Source organism: Colias croceus, chromosome Z (assembly GCF_905220415.1).
Source record: "Colias croceus chromosome Z, ilColCroc2.1".
NCBI lineage: Eukaryota > Metazoa > Arthropoda > Insecta > Lepidoptera > Pieridae > Colias > Colias croceus.
In genome coordinates, this window is record NC_059568.1 from 6,884,720 (window position 1) to 6,904,151 (window position 19,432).

At 32.9% G+C, this 19,432-nt stretch overlaps 3 protein-coding genes across 7 annotated transcripts; 1 reads left to right on the plus strand and 2 right to left on the minus strand.

Annotated features, from left to right (window-relative positions):
• The first annotated feature begins 257 nt into the window (after positions 1–257).
• On the plus strand, positions 258–14,996 carry LOC123705177 (TGF-beta receptor type-1). Of its 5 annotated transcripts, none has more exons than XM_045653842.1 (9): positions 258–603; positions 1,404–1,521; positions 2,393–2,562; positions 4,736–4,963; positions 6,787–7,017; positions 7,285–7,452; positions 7,658–7,830; positions 8,236–8,469; positions 8,658–14,996. In XM_045653842.1, exons 1-9 carry the CDS (start codon positions 504–506, stop codon positions 8,781–8,783), a joined length of 1,548 nt encoding a protein of 515 aa, XP_045509798.1. In that variant the 5' UTR covers positions 258–503; the 3' UTR covers positions 8,784–14,996. The 5 variants fall into 5 exon arrangements, with proteins under 5 accessions (XP_045509798.1, XP_045509799.1, XP_045509800.1 ...); XM_045653843.1 differs by having other exon boundaries at positions 2,393–2,544; XM_045653844.1 differs by lacking the exon at positions 2,393–2,562 and adding an exon at positions 2,972–3,090.
• A 1,476-nt stretch (positions 14,997–16,472) lies between these two features.
• LOC123705383 lies at positions 16,473–17,227 on the minus strand. The gene has a single exon (XM_045654130.1). It carries the CDS (start codon positions 17,225–17,227, stop codon positions 17,048–17,050), a length of 180 nt encoding a protein of 59 aa, XP_045510086.1. The 3' UTR covers positions 16,473–17,047.
• Positions 17,228–17,229: 2 nt separating this feature from the next.
• Positions 17,230–18,071, minus strand: LOC123705382. Its single transcript, XM_045654129.1, has 3 exons — positions 17,932–18,071; positions 17,530–17,749; positions 17,230–17,453 (listed from the first exon to the last, which is right to left on the minus strand). Exons 2-3 carry the CDS (start codon positions 17,732–17,734, stop codon positions 17,230–17,232), a joined length of 429 nt encoding a protein of 142 aa, XP_045510085.1. The 5' UTR covers positions 17,735–17,749; positions 17,932–18,071.
• Positions 18,072–19,432: the final 1,361 nt, after the last annotated feature.

Below are 19,432 nucleotides of genomic sequence, written 5' to 3' on the forward strand. Positions count from 1 at the left end.
TTTTCCGTCTAACTTTTAGCTACGGAACCATCAGAAAATATAACTAATGCAAATGTACGCATAATATATTCATTATTCATATCGACTTAAACCTGTGGTTCATCAATCAAAAAACATTATATTTTTCGTGATTTTTCTTGTTTTTACTCAATACCAAGCTCATTCCGCTAGGATTATAGACAATAAACTGTACGAACATTTTGAATCTGGCAATTTTAGCTTTTATTTTAATTCTATATAATCTGCGACGTGTTCACTCACGCGAAGTTATTTATCTATCTACCGGAGGAGCTTTATTTTACAATATTACATTGATTTTCTATTGTCTGTTTTATTGATAGAACTTTTGTTCATGTATTCAATTCTAAAATAAAGCAATAATTAATTCATTAGTTGGTTAAGTAAACTACCACAAAATGTTAGTTGCTTCTTTTGGAATATACCAATGGCCGTATAGTTTTAGTGTTATTGAGTGTTTGTCTGTGCGGGAACTATAAATCGAAATGTTTCTATTCAAGAATGTGATTATGGACACTTTACATTGGAGAAAATGGTTTCTTTTTCTAGTCATAGCCTTAAGTCGAAGGCTAGATTTGGTAAATGGTGAGTATTCATAGTAGGTACTATGAAGATAGTATTTATGGATACCTATGTATGACATTAGGTCCTAAATCGACACTAGTTTATCTAATGTTGAGTTAGGTACTCTAAACTACCTATTCTATCATACATTCAAGTGTTTCAATCAGATACAAACAGGTCAAAGTTTCATAGTAGTTGTTATGTGTTTCTAGACTTTTGTGTTACAAATAGGTTCAAAATATACATTGTATGCGGAAATATTTTCCATTGGTCTTCAAGGATGCTGTAATAAGTAGCTAAACAACTACGAAACTTTGGTGCAAGAGAATCATCAAATGTAAATGATTTATTGTTTTAATTTTTACTCATTTGCATAATATTTCCATGCAAAACCTGTTTTGTACATCATTTTATATTTATGACATGACTATACATATATATACATACAAATTGGTAATATAAACTCTTCTTATAAAATATATCTTTATTTCATATATATTTGTAATTTTTGAACATATGAAATTCCAATATGAATCCTTGTTCTCAATAGAAATAACAAAGTACCCAATTCATAGTCTACTCTGATGTAACCCATACCTTAAACATCACTTATTCCTAATTAGTAAGTATAGTTTCTGTTCTAGAGGATTCTTCTTGTCTGTAAAATTCCTCTCCTTTACTCAAGTTTGGTCATAGTCATTTCTAGAGTATCCTAATAAAGGAAAAATATTTAATTTAGCTATTCTGGCAGTGGTAATAAGTTTAATTATTATTCCATTGAAACATATAATGCTAATGTTGATTTGAATTATTAATTTTAGGCTTGAAGTGTTACTGCAATATTGAAAGTTCCAGCTGCCCCAATTCAACATGTGAAACAGATGGTTTTTGCTATGCTTCTACAACAATTGACAATGGGGTGCAAAAGTACACCTACCAGTGAGTATTTGTTTTATACAATATAGTTCTAAATAGTTTCCAAAATTGGGGCACACATTCACTGGCTGTACCTTCTACAAACTGACTTTGGTACTTACTTAGTTTCTGTTCATTTAAATGTAATTTATATATGGAAATAATAACAAAATAATTGTTTGTATAAAGCGCAGTGCAGATTGTTACTCTAGGGGTTTAAAGGTACATATTTTAGTAAAACAGTAAATTATAATTGTTTTAGTTTCTTTAACTGGTTTATTAAAATTTTCTGTAATTGTTACAATTGGCAAAATATCAACACAAATCTCATTGCGTTTGAGTCTTTAATAGAATCACATTTTAATCAATTTTATCAAATCATTGACATGTGTAGTGAGGTGGCCTTAAGCTGTTTGAAAAGCAAAGCTTTCCCTCCTGTGTATCCAATGATATGCAGACAACCAAGAAATTATTGCTGTACAAACGATTTCTGCAATACTGATGAGGTATACCGAGAAAAAATTTCAAAACTACTTCATGCCTCAACAATGGGTAAGATATTCTACGCACTTGTGGGCGTGTGATACCTTCTTTGAAGACACAAATTTTGAGTTGTTTGTTGTACTCTTAGATATATGATTGCATAATTGCCTTGACATATATTACCCATAAGTTTTGTGTTGAGATGCCAATATTCTAACAAATACGCTTATGATTTAGTGATTTGAATATGTACCTACTAAGCAAGAAGATTATGTCTGGCCCATAAGTTGAAAGTTAATTAGTATGTTTTGAATGATGTGTAATGTTAACAAATACTATTATTTTTTGAGTGTGCATTGGTTTTGCTTTAACATACTAAACATTATGTATGGTGGTTCCACTCGCGGCGCAGTTGTATCGAGCTGAAAGCTTTGATACCCATCGAGCACCCGTTCAGTTGCTCCACTACGAGAACTCGAAACGAATCGGTGGTGATAGAGTGTTGTAAGTCACATGATATGTGCAATCGGGAGCTGCGCCTGGAGATTCAGTCGAAGCCGCCAGGTAGGAGCCGCGCGGAAGGTAGTGCCCTCGATGTGATGCTAACTTGCAAACTAGCTTGCCGCTCTTGCCACTGGACACCTTATTAATACCAAATGCGTAGCACCAATGTTTTTGTCAACGTTAAACTTATTTATAGACGGGTTGAACTACCTATCCTTTCGGCTCTTAATTTACTTATTACATATTGATGAGAAAGTATAAGCTCAAATGGACATTTTTGTTACGCTTTTGTTTTATTAATATACACTTCTTCTAGCTCCCAAATGAACGCGGCTAGCCTACAGCTTGGTATTGGCCGCGAAACAGCATGGCTGTGTGTGTTTTTTTTTTATGATTTGACTAATTTCTTTCTCCTTCTTAGTTGACCGGCATTGATCACCGTGTAGGGTTTAAATTATATGCACTAATTCAATAATTTATGGTATAGATGTTGGAACCAAGACACGATATTTCCTCCCGGAGATAGACCTATATGGTGTCGCGAGGACGAATCTCCCGATTTATTTTGCTGCGCAACGGACTTCTGTAATAGCGACTTCTTTCCAGGTATGGAAATTGCTAGAAATGTGTCGTCCGGGCGTCTATCTGGGGTAGCTTTGTAATGTTATGTCCTCGTCAGCATTTGTTGGTGCCGTCATGATAAATGACATAGTAAATTATTAGATACCATAACTCCATTATATTTGTATACTTTCATTTCAAAAGGAGCCAATTTACCGCATGAAGGAAAAAAAAGCGTAGAATGTATTTGCCGTCTGGGACCATTATAGTCAGCATTTATGTCTTAATGTTGTTTTTTCGCAGCTCTTCGTTTTTTATTGAATGTGGCTTGATGCCATGTTACAAATAATACAATATGTTTTCAAATACAATTTAAAAATATGGGAAATCATTTTGAAGGTAATGTATAAATAAAAAATTATACGTTTACTTAAACAATGGAGCAGAGAGTGGTCGCCTCTATGCAGCGATTTCGTATGTCTTGCGTGCATAGTTCATTTATGATATGAGGAATGTTTTAGTTGTTCTACCAATGGGAATTAATAATATCGTGAGTGATCATAAGCCGGTTTATTAATTTTAGCATGTTTTTCATTTCTTTACTAACAATAAGTTAACTCAGAATGTTCTTTTTTGATGCTTTTTTAGTTTAAGTTTAGAGCATGTTTTAACTAATTTATGCTGCATAGCAATCGAATTATGGACTAACAAGCTATTTTAAATTAAATTAATAATAGCGTAATATAAACCTTCCCAATCATATTAATAATAAAAATTAATGGACATAACATCAAGTTCTTAGAAATGTTATTTTCATTAGATATTTCTCTTTTGTTTACTGTATTCTCTATTTCTAATTACTTTTAATACCACGCCTGTAAATATTATAAGTCTCGCTTTCATAATTACTGGTTAAAACCGTTTGTGTATATGATCTTTTTCAATATAACGTTATTAATTTAATCTACACTTTGATCTTAGGAAAATTCTCGCCAACGCTCATATTCACTCAATGTTTTTTTTGCTTTTTTAAAATTAATCAAGTTAATTGCTTTTTCTGTACCTAATATATATAAAATTCTTCAAGAGTCCTTGTGTAGTTTAAGAGTTTACATACTGGTGACAAACATAAAACAAACAAACAAACATACGAGATTTAAATACTTGTTAGTTTTTTTAAATGTGTAGTAAATGTGGTGACGTGTTCGTGGTGATGGGCTAATTTGTATTTATATAATTCAGATATGTTTTGTTTAAGAGTAAATAGTCAATTTCAATCAACACCCAGTATCAATTTATTTTCTTTGTTTCGAGTTTATCGGAATTCCTTGTACCATTAAAGTCCTTTATCCGGTCTGTGCAATTTAAACGCACTGTATGTCAATGTTTTGTTTATCATCGATATTCGCATTTGTATACCAAGGACTCCACGCGACTGTTCACGGATATGCCATCTGAATATGTAGTGGCATTGAATATGTAGTGAACACAGTTCGTACTTCGTAGCTCGTACCTACTCCGGGATGTGCGAGATAAGGTTGCGAATTTATCGTTGGTAATATATCGATAAAGGAAAATATATATTTTGCCATGCAATTGTTGATATTGATCATCAAAGATTTTCTTGTTTTATTTTAAAAGATTTTGTACAGTTCTGTATCGATTTTTGACAAAATGTTTAACACCAAAGCGACGGGCTCGTCAGCAACGGCATGGCAAGTAGTGCCTTGGATTATGGGTTTGATGGTGCTGGGAGTATGCGCAGCGATCAGTATTTGGTTGATCAAGAGGCCTGGCCGGAAGGGCCACTCCCTACCGCCATACGCACCGGAGGACTCTCTCTGCGAAACCCGACATCCTATGATCAAGACGACGATTCGTGATATGATCGAACTTACTACCTCTGGATCGGGGTCTGGTGAGTAGACTTCAATATACTAATGGTCCGGGAGCCAGAAGCAGATTTTACGACCAAGTTCCTCTCAAGCGGTAATTAGTAAAATGCATCAAAGTATAGTATTATGAAGCCTCGTGAACGTCAGCTGGAGCTCGGTTGGGGGGATGAGCGGTTGTAGCCTCCCACGCACGTAAGAAAAAAAAGTATATTCATTCATTTCCTCTCAGCTAAAAATTTGTCAAATTGTAGCTAACCCAATATCTCAACGAAAAATAATAATCAGCTGGTTACAGCATGGTGTATTATACGTCAGCTGGTGTCTCGAATATAATGAGACATTAACAAAATCATCGAGATACGTGGAATTCCATCAACATAAGTCCCTGTAAAAGATAAGTAATAACTATATTAATTATATATTATACTACTATATTTTTTAACTAATGTTTTAGTGGGTTATTTCATATTTGTTACACTTTTAGGTAGTTATGTGAATTTGATGATATGATAGTTATTTTTAAATGCAGTTTATAATATTTGTAAAAACATGTTTGCCGATGTGGCTGAATGTACGTAGTACCCCGATCATGCGCACAACTAACCACCTCCAAGTACCTTATTACTGTCTATATTATGCTAGCGTGTGTTGCTTGAATTTTTAAAAATAACGATAATAATTAAAGATACGTCATTTCATCTCAGATGAAAATTTGTGAGCTGATTGTTAATATACTGATGCGATAAATAAAAAAAATCAGCTAGCAATAATTCGAGGAAAACCTAGTCAGTTGATGCATATAAATTGGCAATAGATGCTTCTGTCTAACTCCTATTTAATAACTTTCAAAGTATCAGCTGACGGTTTTTCCACCAAGATACAGCCAGCTGACCTATATATATATCCACAGTTACATATAAGCTATCATCAGGTAAATTTTTGTTTGAGAGGAAATCACGGAAAATAATTTTATTTTTTTCATGTTCGAGACACCAGCTGACGTATAATACACCATGTTGTAACCAGCTGATTATTTTTTTTCGTTGATATATTGGGTTAGCTACAATTTGACAAATTTTTAGCTGAGAGGAAATGAATGAATGTATTTTTTTTTCCTACGTGCGTGGGAGGGTACTACCGCTCACCCCCCCAACCGAGCGCCAGCTGACGTTCACGAGGCTTTATAATACTATACTCTGATGCGTCTGACGAATTATCTCTTGAGAGGAAATAATTAACCAAATTTGCACCTGGCTCCCTAACCATAATCAATACTCACGTTAAATATTTCCTAACACGTGCTGCTGTTCAAATTTATTTTATGGAAATTATGTCCCGGTTTTCTTTTGCAAGGTTGCTAGGATAGAATTCGCAGAAATACTTGTTTTTATGTAACTTGTTTACAGTGTTTACGTTTTGTTATCAAATGATATTGTATAAAGTATACACTTTTTATCGATTCTAAATATTATCATAGGTAATTTGTATATAGATTGACAACTTTAAAGTTAAAAGTCAAGGAGAGGTAAATTAAGATAAGATAATATCATTATGCAATCTAGATACAAAGTACATAATATGCACCTAACTAGTGTATCAACTATCAACTCAACGAAACACGAACGCTGCTATCGATTGCTTTCCTATAATGTATTACTTGGAATATTTTTACCCTTTATTTTATTATTCCATTACTTAGTATTCAAGGGTCAAACGATTTGCCAAAAATCATTTCAATCAATTAAACGTTTTAGGTGTGTACTAAATATTACACAAACATTTGCAGTTTGTATATATGTACTACCATTTTATCGGCGAATTCTCAAAGAGGGTTTCCTTTTTTTAGGATTGCCGTTGTTAGTTCAACGTTCCATTGCAAGGCAGATTCAGCTGATGGATATCATTGGTAAAGGCCGTTTCGGTGAAGTGTGGCGCGGTCGATGGCGTGGCGAGAACGTTGCCGTGAAAATATTCTCCTCTCGCGAAGAGTGCTCTTGGTTCCGCGAAGCAGAAATATATCAAACGGTCATGTTGCGTCATGAAAATATATTGGGTTTCATCGCTGCTGATAATAAAGGTGCGGCAGTTGGTTGTAGTGGAATATATGGGAGTACAGAGGGCAAGACAGTTTAGCATTCAGGAATTTTTTGTTCGCCATCTGCTCCACCTTGCGAACAAACAAATTGAAAATAGAAACGAAGAAAGCGCAATGTTTGAGCAATTCCTGCACGCAAAACTGTTAATGCACTTCTTTATACCTGTTCCTTACATTTTTGTTCAGTTCGTATCTCTTGATAAGTTAACGGTTCTTATGTACTTAGTTTAAGCTTCCTTCTCTTCTCAGATAACGGTACCTGGACACAGCTATGGCTAATCACCGACTACCATGAGAATGGATCTCTCTTCGACTTCTTGACCACTCGCACTATTGACTCCAATACGCTCGTCACTATGGCGTTGTCCATTGCTACTGGCCTGGCTCATTTACATATGGATATTGTGGGCACTAAAGGTAATTGTAATGATAAAGGTGGTTGTAACATCTATATTCCCTGAGAATATGGACGTATTTTCAAATACAGTGTTTGTAAAAAAAAAAACCTTCTTTAAACAGTAAAAACACATTTAACATAAAATTAGCTGGTGTTATTTTATATTACAATAAATATTTTCGTCACTGATGTATTATATTAGTTTTATATTTTTCAAAATTTCAGGTAAACCAGCGATCGCTCATCGCGATCTGAAGTCGAAGAATATTCTTGTGAAGAGCAATTTGACTTGCGTTATTGGTGATTTGGGTTTGGCGGTGCGACATAACGTGGCGAGTGATTCCGTCGATGTGCCTTCTACTAACCGTGTCGGTACAAAGCGATACATGGCGCCCGAGGTGGGTTTTAAAGATACACTATTGAGCTTTGGGAGAATTGTTTCATTATAGCGCGAAATAAGAAATAGTTATTGCACAAATAAATATCTGTATCTGTATTTAAGATTAATTTGGGGCAAGCCTCTTCTCAATTATAATTCACTCTCCATTATTTTCCAATTCTTTCCCAGTTTTGATAATGTCAACGTTCATAGTATTTAGATAAAGTCTATAAATTCCAGTTTTTATTACCAAATCTATAATTAAAACCTTATCATCGGATATAGTTCATTGGGGGGTGTTATCGTGTTATTTCATCTATAATAAATACAAATATCTTTGGTGAACGAGATAGCGCCAGTGACGTCACAAACTGACATCGACGAATATTGAAGTAAGCGGTAATAACGAGCCGATAATTTGCAGGTGTTGGACGAAAGCATGGATTCGAGGCAATTTGATCCCTACAAGCGTTCGGATGTGTATTCGTTTGGGTTGGTCTTGTGGGAGATGGCCCGTCGGTGCGGGAGTATGCCTGATGAGTACCAGCCCCCGTACTATGACTGTGTGCCGCCGGACCCGGCTCTGGAGGACATGAGACGGGTCGTTTGCACCGAGAAGAGACGGCCCAATGTGCCCAATAGATGGCACTCGGATCCGGTAAGTTTTGGAAGTTCTGCTTGCGAATGTATTAAACATGTCTAAATGTGCGAACGCAAATACTTCATTAACTAAGACTTTCTTTGCTCAGTTCGACATTAAAACTCTCAGTAATGACATAAAATGCTAATAAATTGATGTGTTACATTGCAATGGCGATTTTTTCATTGAGCTTATCGTTCGTCCAGGTGCTATCGGCTATATCGAAAGTGATGAAGGAGTGTTGGTACCAGAACCCGGCGGCTCGGCTAACGGCGCTGCGGATAAAGAAGACGCTCGCCAATATCGGCACGGCGGATCAGATTAAATTGTAAAATGTGATTTAAGCCAAGTTTCCAAGTCTTCTGTCCCTTTCTATTGCTAAGGAACTCCCTACGTTAAAACGGGACAAATGTAGTTTTCGCACACTACACTCGCGACATTTCTAAGCGATAGAAAGAGATGGAAAATTTCGAATTCAGTCCGTAAATGGGGCTTGGCTCTTAGGCCCTTAGTGAGGAGAGTTCTTCGCCTTTTTTGATAAACTCTAAAGTGGTTCATTATGTGGATTATTATACATGTTTAACTTTGCCTCGAAGGAAACTCTCCTCTTGTAAACCGGCCTCAGGTTGGGAATATATTTTGTGGCCGTTTTTGTGACCGTCCGCCGGATCGAATTGGATTATTTTTACTCAGATTTATCATTTACGCTTTTTTTAGCACGCATTAAGCATTGATTTATTTTTTTATAATTAAGAACGTCTTAGATTGTAATCGCTTTGACTTTGTATTAAGAAAATTTTTATTTTTGATCATTATTTTTTCTTGAAGATCTTATTTTTGTGTTATTATTATTTTTATAAATTATAATATACTTATTAGATAACGTTCCGACAAATATTGTAGAGAATCGGATTCGGACCGGATAGGTAGTTTTATTTGATTTATATTCCCAGCCTCAGTACCTTCAATAATACTAGCCATTATTTATGTATCTTTTTCTAGACATTCTAAGCAATATATTGTAGTAGAGTTTTAGTGGCTTTTGCTTAGTGTAGTTCACGGCTAGAAGCGTAGTTGGCAATTTACTAATTTGACATTTAATGACTGTAAATCATATTTAAATTACAGCTAGTACGATTCTTCTACGAGCCTTACCTGTAGTTATATATTTGCTATTGTACGAACGTCTCTTTTGCTTTTGGCGCGAACGCGAAAGCTAGGTTTTTAGTGCTTAAGTATTTGTAAATAAAATGATAGGTGCTTTTGTTGATATTGGTTTTACAATTTTTAATATTGTTAAATTATGATGATGGTTACAATGTATTATTGGAGGTGACTTAAATGGAATAATTAGCCGCGAACGCGGAGTCCACGCTGCCACACTAATAAAAATAATAAAAGTAGTTAAATACTATATCAAAGCAGTTATTAGACGAAAATTAATATACTCACTCACACGAAGTTAGAGTTATCAATTACTAACAGGGTATATTGTAAGGTAAAATCTACGTTGCAACATAAAAAGTTCAAATGTTAACAAGAGTTGTGATAAGTTACTTGATAGAAATTGTTAGTGTTTCGATGATAACATTTAAATGAGTATGTAAGCGGGAAGCGTGGGCTCGGCGCGAGCTCGAGTGGTCCGCCTAGTCTTCTCTCCTGATCCTACCTCTTAGATTATAATCGACTAATGTTGGGCTCCCGTTTGATGTCAATGCTTTCCTCGTACACTGGTGCATATTTTGCGAACTATAATCTTTTCTTTTTGCTCTGTTTCCTCGTACACATTTTGCAAAGTTTTGTAGTTTAAGTTTAAAGTTTTGTAACAACTCGTATAATGGTATACATCTAGCCATGTTTTGTAACAACTCGTAAAATGGTATAAATTTTGCAAAGTTTTGTAGAAACTCGTAAAATGGTATAAATTTTGCAAAATTTTGTAAAAACTCGTAAAATGGTATACATCTAGTGACGTTTTGTAACAACTCGTATAATGGTATACATTTAGCGACGTTTTGTAACAGCTCGTATAATGGTATACATCTAGCGACGTTTTGTAACAGCTCGTATAATGGTATACATCTAGTGACGTTTTGTAACAACTCGTATAATGGTATACATCTAGCGACGTTTTGTAACAACTCGTATAATGGTATACATCTAGCGACGTTTTGTAACAACTCGTATAATGGTATACATCTAGCGACGTTTTGTAACAACTCGTGCAATGATAAACATTTTGCCAAGTTTTATAACAACAGTTTGTCTGAGTAATTTTTAAATTTCACTTTACCTACAACAATAACGGTATTTTTTAAATTTTCCTTTCAATAAATTACAAATAAGTGTAATCGATAATAATGTTCTGTTTCTCTGTGACGAAGAGCTCACATCGAACGGGCCCAAAGGAGCATTTATTGTACTAACATGTTATATTATGGACTTTGAGTTGTAGTGATATTTTTCGTTACCAAGTATGTAGTTATTAAAGTTTTGTTGAGGGCCCCTGATTCCGTTTATTTATATTATTATAGCGCATAATTATATAAAAGTGTGGTTATTAAATTACGTAACATCTGTTATAAACAATATTCTGTGATAGACGGTAAATCGCAGCTATCGGATTAAGTTGACTATTTATTTGCATATAGGTACGTATTATTTAATAAGTTTATATTATGTATCTTGATCGTCTATTGAACTAAAATAATATATATTGCACATAGTTGTTTTGGCCCTGTATATTTATAAATAAGATTTATTAATTAGCGTTGTTCCATAAGTAACGATTTTGTGGTGTACATATTTTACAATTTGTTACGATTTTTACTTTTCACTAACATTAGTGGCTAAGTACGAATAGTTATATCGCTATGTTCGAATATGTTCGCTAGGAGCGTTGCACGAATCGAGTTTCATTTAAATAACATAATTATAAAGAGATATTTAATTGATTAGTATCGTAATTTATTTATAAGGTGAAATTGAATTCACTAAATCGATGTTCGTCACGTAATTGGTACTAAGCAGTTCTCTGTATTTAGAATAAGTCGATAGGCGTAGGCCTCGAGAAGAGTTCTTGTACCTTTTTTATTGTTAATTTATGATATCTTTTTGGAAAATCGCTTGAAATTGTTCAAATTTTATAAATACGTAAGCAGTCATGGATTTACGAAGGAAATTACGTTTTATAAAAAAAATAAGTAAACAGTGATGAGTTTACGAAGGAAAATACAGTGGTGTTAATGAGTTTTTTGGATTAATGCTATTGTTTATTATGCTTTATTAAACTAACTGGTGGGCTGATTAACGAAATAATTAATTCAGGAAACAAAATAATGTATATAATATGATATATCTTCTATTATATAAAAATAAATCCCTATTTTCTCTGGTCATGGCTTCACGTGTGAACAGCTGAACCGATTTTTGTAATTCTTTTTTTTATTTATGTTATATGTATGTTTTAGCAGTAGCATCTTCCTTGTGCTAAAAATAATAAAAAATTGAAACCATCATGGCTATTTAAATGTGTTTGTCAATTCGCGCGAAGAAAGGAAGGTCTGTCGGTCAGCCAGTTTAAAATAATATTTAGTTAAAGATATGGATAATTTACATTCCAACCTGTACTTAACTTTGAAAAGTTTTAAATTATTATATCCTTTCAGACCTTCTCAGATTAACCTGAAAAGCATTATAATTAACCATGATTAATGTTAATTAAAGAGTAGGTACTTACTTCAAATAACAATATTAATCAATTTCTTTCGTGAAGTCATGAATGACTTTTAACGTAAATTAAATAACAATATGGTGTGTAGAACTAAGCAAAAGAAGTAAAATTATAAATGGCATCTATTGTATTTGACTTTATAATAATTTGGGCGTGGTCTCCTTGAGACGTGGTTTAAAAATATTCGGAGTTTGTATATAAGGAGATATAAGTACCTATATTTATAAGAGTAAATTTTAATCGTTTAGATTTCATACATTTCGAGTAACTAGGATTACTTAAGGGATAATAAGCGAGTCAAAGTAAACCTCGTTTTACAATATTCTTTATATTTTCACATGTATAATTTAAATGCACATTGACATAGAATTTACGTTATATAGTTATTTCCGCTGGCATTGAATTACTCTTCCGTGTAATCAGTAGGGCATTACCATCCAAGTCTGTATCCATACTGATGTTTTAAAGTTATACTGTATTAGTCTGATACGTTATATATATTATTGTGAATTTGTACGTAATTTATGTTTTCATTATTTTTCTTTTACTATAATATCTATCATATTGTTTTTAATTTATAACTGATTTTTGTTAATTTCCTTTCATATTTGCATATTTTATTTGCAAATAGGTGTGTATATATTTTCTCTAAATAGGAACATAATTCATACAAGATATTTTACTAAACCTGTATAACTAGTATATCAATGTTCCATACTTATACATACATATAAACAATAATAGACTGAAGTATATTTTAGAATGTTCAACTACAGTTAATAAACCGACGCCAACAAAGGGCATCCATCAGCAGCAAATATAAACAAGACAATAGTAAATTATAATAATATTTAAAAACACTAAAATCTGATACTATTTATTAGTAAATAATAATTATGGAAGTATTGCTGTATGTACAATAACAGATGCTCTTTGGTGGCGTCGTGCGTGTGTCAACCGTGTTTTATATAAATTTGTATTTACAATATCCCTACTGATGATAATCTCGCTTAGTGATGTATCCTCGCTGAAATATATTAACAAATCTTCCAAATAAAGACTGTCAAATATACAGACAAGGAAAAATATTTAAATTGGAAATGTTTTATAGATACACGCTTAATATAGCGCTTAATTTAATATTTAATATTTTTATAATGAAGTTAAGAAATGTACCTAAATTTTATAACTTAAAATTCTACCTGATGATAAAGCAATAGGACACCGTGTGTCCATTTCAGACTTGAATTCATAGTCTTACATTAAATATACAAATATTTTTATCATATTTTTAGTACTAGTGTAGGCTGTAGTATTTATAATCAGTACCTACAATGTTACTTGCTTTCAAGACAATCATTGATTAAATATCCTACTTACGATATTACGACTATATATTTTTACACGTTCGTTCACTAGTTGTATTTATTTAAAAATCTTGGAAAAATTAACGCATTGGATGTCAATGCGATATTCGAAAAGGTAACTTTTTTAATACGTTCATAATCCGAACCTTGAAGATCCGGTACTGTAAGATTAAAATTTAAGTCCTCGTCTATGGATAATGGAAAACATAATATCAATGGTCGTAACCAGTTATAAATTATTTCAGTACCTACCAATAAATTTGTACTGTTCAATTATCAAAAATATCTAAAAATGTTCGATCACATACTGTTTGAAAACGTAGAAACCGGACTTGCATTTTGGGAATCTTTCGTTCTAGTCTGATTAAAATCACAGTCTCTTTGTAATGTACTAACTAGTAAGATTCTATTGGAAGGAGCGGTTATGTTCATTATAATTTTTATAAATAATACAGTCGGCGAAGTGTTTGGGATTTGTTGAAACATTGCATTGTTTGTTGATACATCATTTATAATAGTATCGATGTTGTAAATTAAGAAATTCAAAAATGGTCAGCAAAAATAAATACTGTTGTAATATATCTTACTTGAATGTAAACTAACTAACTAACGTAACGTCGACTGTGCTTTATTTATTTAAGACAAATTTTTATTGTTAAGTACGTAAGTACCTAAAAAATCTAAATAGATTCGAAAGAAAATCACGTTCTAAATATCTAATACCGTAATATTATGTTTACGTGATTATTGCTTTTCTTTTATAACTAATGTGCGTACTCCATTATCGAGGATAAGGTAATAATATCATTGCCAATTTCTAACAACATTCAACTATTCAACAACATTCTTAAACACAATTTGCCATTAAGGCAGTAGCGACTTTGGACTAGATTAAACACGTGTTCTTTTATTAAATTAATATTAGGTAGGTATGTACCTAAGTTGTTTTTTCTAAAATCGGATTTTATGATTTTAGTATATTTATAGGTAAGGATTTATAAAACTTAAGCAATTATTTCATACCTAAGCTTAAAAGAGACCATTTAAATGCTTTTTTTTAATTTAATGTGACGATATTTTTGTATCATTTCTGCTTTTGCTTCTTTATGTCAAACACTCGAAAAATAAGTTAATATTAAGTAAGATTTAATGAGAAGATATATTTTAAAACACAGTAAGATTGCGATCGTGGTTCAGTAAAGCATTGAATTGTTACAAAATACATTTTGATTGCATCTGACGAGCAATACCGAGAAAGTACAACACACCAGCAATAAATATGTATGGACAAATTTTGCATCATATCACATGTTCATATGAATCCATTGATTCCAGATGAGTGATACTATAATCTGTACATAATATTATTTAATATCCCTTTTATGTAAGTTTTATTAATTGTTTATGGAGTGGTTTTAATTTAATAGAACAAGTGTTTTTATAAATGGTGTTTTTTATTTTATCCCCTCTTTCATCTTTGCTTTCGAATCAATTGTTTTGTGGGTTACTTATACCTACTTACCTAATGGGAATTAGAAAAATGTTAATAACTTCAACATGAAGCTAACAAAACAGTTCTGTGTGAGCATACATATTATTTTGCAATATTTGTACAACGAATTGAAGTTTGGCGACTTGACATGCATGTTATTCAGAATTGAGAAATTTTATTCAGTTCTACTTATGTTTAAGTTTTTTTCAGCAGATAATGGATATCCGCTTTTACTATATTTTTAATGGTGTAGCGAAACGTTTCATTCATTCACCCCAAAAATAAAAGTAAGGTAGTCTACTAGCGGCGCAGCTCCTATTGGTATTAGTGTGATGTCTTCTTCGGCTATCCTATCTTACATTGGAATAATTTTTCAAATCGGATCCAGTTCCTGAGATTAACGCGTTGTAACAAATTAACTCTTCAGCTCTATATAAGTATATACTACAGATGTCAGATATATGTAATATGAATGAAACTACTTATTTTATTTATACAGTACTAGCTTTCCACCCACAGCTTCGCCAGCGCAGTCAAAGAAAAACCCGCATAGTTCCCGTTCCCGTGGGATTTCCGGGATAAAACATATCCTTTTTGCCGGGGTAAAAAATAGCCTATGTCCTTTCTCGGCTATCAAAATATCTCTATACCAAATTTCATGCAAATTGGTTCAGTAGTTATAGCGTGAATGAGTAACAGACAGACAGACAGAGTTAATTTCGCATTTATAATATTAGTATGGACTAGCTTTACACCCACAGCTTCGCCCGCGCAGTCAAAGAAAAACCCGCATAGTTTCCGTTCCCGTGGGATTTCCGGGATAAAACATATCCTATTTGCCGGGGTAAAAAATAGCCTATGTCCTTTATCGGCTATCAAAATATCTCTATACCAAATTTCATGCAAATTGGTTCAGTAGTTGCACAAGTTGAGTAACAGACAGACAGACAGTTACTTTCGCATCTATAATATTAGTATGGATTTAATATTTATCTATGTCCTCATGCACCTTATTGGTCGAGAATAATGTTGATGGAATCTATTAATTATATAACTTAGCTGCCTGTAAGGTGTCATATCTATAACTTTATACAATACTAGGTTTCCGCCCGCGCAGTCTAAGAAATCCCGCATACCTAGTTCCTGTTCCCGTGGGATTTTCGGGATTACGTCATTTTCCCGGGATAAAAAGTAGCCTATGTCCTTTCTCGGGCATCAAAATATCTCCATAACAAATTTAATGAAAATTGGTTCAGTAGCTTAGGCGTGATTGAGTAACAGACAGACAGACAGAGTTACTTTCGCATTTATAATATGTATTAAGTATGGATTTAACTAATTAAGAATATAAAAATGTAGTATCCGTCACATCCAAAAATTGATCCTGACTCCAATTTACCAATGGTGAATTGGGAAATAAGAAACAAAGTTAAATTTGTAAAATTTTATTATAAAAATTCTTAATTAAATATATTGCTTGCGTGTTTACAAACAAATATAAAATATAAACACAAATACATCAAAAATAAAGTTCATTAGTAGAAAAACATTCTTATCTATTTTCAGTGGTAGATTTACAAATTTGCTATGAATTTAAACTATTACATTTTTTTTTGTGAGAGAAGTATAACCAAATAGATAGAAAGAAAGAAAAGCATAGTAGAATGCCGATTATCCAAGAGCCTATTAGGCCAGTTGCCAATTTTGTAAAACTGGTCTTAAGTGTATATATATTTTATAAAATAAAATAAGCATATATATATTAGATAAAGTTGTGCGACACTTTGTTTCTCTTCATTATCACATTTTCAATAATCCAAATGGACCCCCCTAATTTATTTTGGATAATCAGGAAAAAATAAATCTGCATGATTGCAGTTATAAGTTTCAGCCTACTTGTAAATCCACTACCGTCTTATTATATCTTAATTATTATTATTATAAAAAGTCTGGACGGATTAATTAAGATCATTATCAGAGAAATATAATAAGCCAAACTAGTTTCTATGCATAAGACACTTTCTGCTCATAAGCTTCTTCCTCATCATTCCCATATGGTTCGTCACTGAATGTTGTATGACGCAGCTTGCACCACTGCGCTCCATACCTTAGCATCAGGATAATGACAATTAAAACAAACAGGGAAAGGACTGCCACAGCTGGGTACAACATGAGAAATGCCATTTTTATATATCGCTTTCTCTCTTATGTAGTTCAAGATATTCCTGTGATGAAGTTATAGGTTGTCTTGATTTAGACGCGGCAACTTCGAAGTGTTTCTGGATTACTTCATATGCTTGTGGGTAAGTATTCAAATCGGCTTTTATGGAAATGGTATCAAGCTCAACTATGTCCAGTGGGGGCTGCTTGTGGGGTGTCGCTGACCAAATTGATACTATCCAACGATTTCCTGAAAAATAAATATAATTAGTCGTTTTTGTTTTTCGATTTAATTCACGATATTACTGCAGAACTAGGTTGCATACCAGTATGTCTATCAAGCCAATAATCGGAGTATCTTGAGCCACAGCAAACGAAGTTCAGGATAATTATTGATCCGAGAATAACAGAACAAATTGCTATCGTGATATAAAATGGTGTAAAATCACCGACTTTCGACCACGACTGTTGTGGGTAGGAAGCGAAAGTCTCGTTTCCTGTAAAGTAAGTTTCAGTTTCATATGCAGACATCTTATTACTAGGTACCTGCCGAAGAGAAAAATTTAGATTTAACCTTTTATTAAAAGGTTTTTACTATCAAAATGAAGTAAACAAAAAATTAATATTTTAGGGCGTGGTAAACAGTTACTTAGAACATGAGTGTAAGCTCCAAAGAAAGGTTAATTAAATGAATATGTAAAAAAAATAATAAGATATAGTTTTTTCACCTGAGCACGATGTAATTAAGGTCAATAAATTGGTTTTAAATTCTCATCTAATAACGACTATCGACAGAGTTGCTACCACAGCTAGTTCAGTTGGTTCAGACTTCAGAAATCAGAATGCAAAATGCAAACTGTTAATAAAGTCAAGCGTCAGGGCTGCCAACTGTATCAACAGCTCACACAACAGCTAAACTCCGTCACAGATTATAATATGTAGTCTATGGTTGGTATAAAAACATTTTTTTTAAATATACATGTATAAATAACACATTAATAATAATAATTTGTGATAGTATGCCCAATAGACTTGCCATTTATTAGTTGATTCTCATCTTAGAGTAGGTATATAATATTACAATAGTATAGAGCGCATATTGTATTGGCCGATTAAGAAGAGCTGGAACGTAAACATATTTACACATTGCACATATTGTGTAGTGTCTATAAGACGCGCGCGGTGTGACGTCATACTGCATACCTTGCTGCATACGCATCATGAAAAGTCTGCCCATCTCTCTCGCGCGCAGATTAGCTTAAATCTGAGTGAAGGGGACAATTATTGTTTTTATTTTGCAATTGTTTATAAATACAGGGTGATGTAATTTCGACGAGATAATTATGTACTTCGCGACACGCGGATTAGAAATTTTTTTTTCTTAACCTAGGTTAAATTATGTAACAATTTTAATTAGTTTTGTAAACTAAATGTAAACGCAGTAAGTTAAAATTTTCATACATAGCTGAACAATACAACTTTTATTGTAATGTAGCCTTATCTCTTACCGTCTTACGTGCTAAGGTTTCGCTTATTAGGTATTGGGAGTGAGCGCATGTGTTATTTGTATTGTTTATATCGTTATTTTGAATATGACATGAAATTTAATTATTATTTTATAATTGAATGATTATCAATACTATAATACAATAAAATTGATTAGGTATGAGAATAAATAATTAAGTTAATCGATTGAGTTACTTTTAAATTGTTATTTTAAATGAGAGCTTTCATATTATCTACAACGCACCCATTTTACAATTCAAGTCTAGGTACACTAGAATCGCATTTATTTTTGAACATACTGTATAGTAAAATTGCATAAGTGTGAGTACTGTGAACATGCCAGCTTTCCTTAATCGACCAGTATATAAGCACAATATACAGTGTGATACAGATACATACAGTAAGGAAACTTCATACAAAATGTTCGAAATGGCTCCCCCCCCCATCAAGCGTGTTTACGAGGGTATTGAGGGGGATCGATAGTAGCGGGTGTCACATCCACAGATTTTGAATGACAAAGATACTTAATATAGAAAAAAGTTCAAAGTGATGTCATTTCACATTAAATAAATATCGATTGTTTCAGTTTGTAGCCCTTTCAATAAATATATTTGTAAATACCGTATCTGACTACAAGTTAAAAAGATACTATTTTTTAATTTCTATAGATATGGCAGTATGAGTTTTAAATTATGTTGACATATTTTCTACCAAAATGATAGC

Excerpts from the sequence above, each read along its gene's own strand:
- LOC123705177 (XM_045653842.1), top strand. The coding sequence starts at position 504 with ATGTTTCTATTCAAGAATGTGATTATGGACACTTTACATTGGAGAAAA. Across the intron at positions 7,453-7,657 it reads GGATATTGTGGGCACTAAAG|GTAAACCAGCGATCGCTCAT; the intron begins GTAATTGTAATG and ends TCAAAATTTCAG. Across the intron at positions 8,470-8,657 it reads ATAGATGGCACTCGGATCCG|GTGCTATCGGCTATATCGAA; the intron begins GTAAGTTTTGGA and ends TCGTTCGTCCAG.
- LOC123705382 (XM_045654129.1), bottom strand. The coding sequence starts at position 17,734 with ATGTCTGCATATGAAACTGAAACTTACTTTACAGGAAACGAGACTTTC. Across the intron at positions 17,454-17,529 it reads TTGGCTTGATAGACATACTG|GAAATCGTTGGATAGTATCA; the intron begins GTATGCAACCTA and ends TTTATTTTTCAG.
- LOC123705383 (XM_045654130.1), bottom strand. The coding sequence starts at position 17,227 with ATGGCATTTCTCATGTTGTACCCAGCTGTGGCAGTCCTTTCCCTGTTT.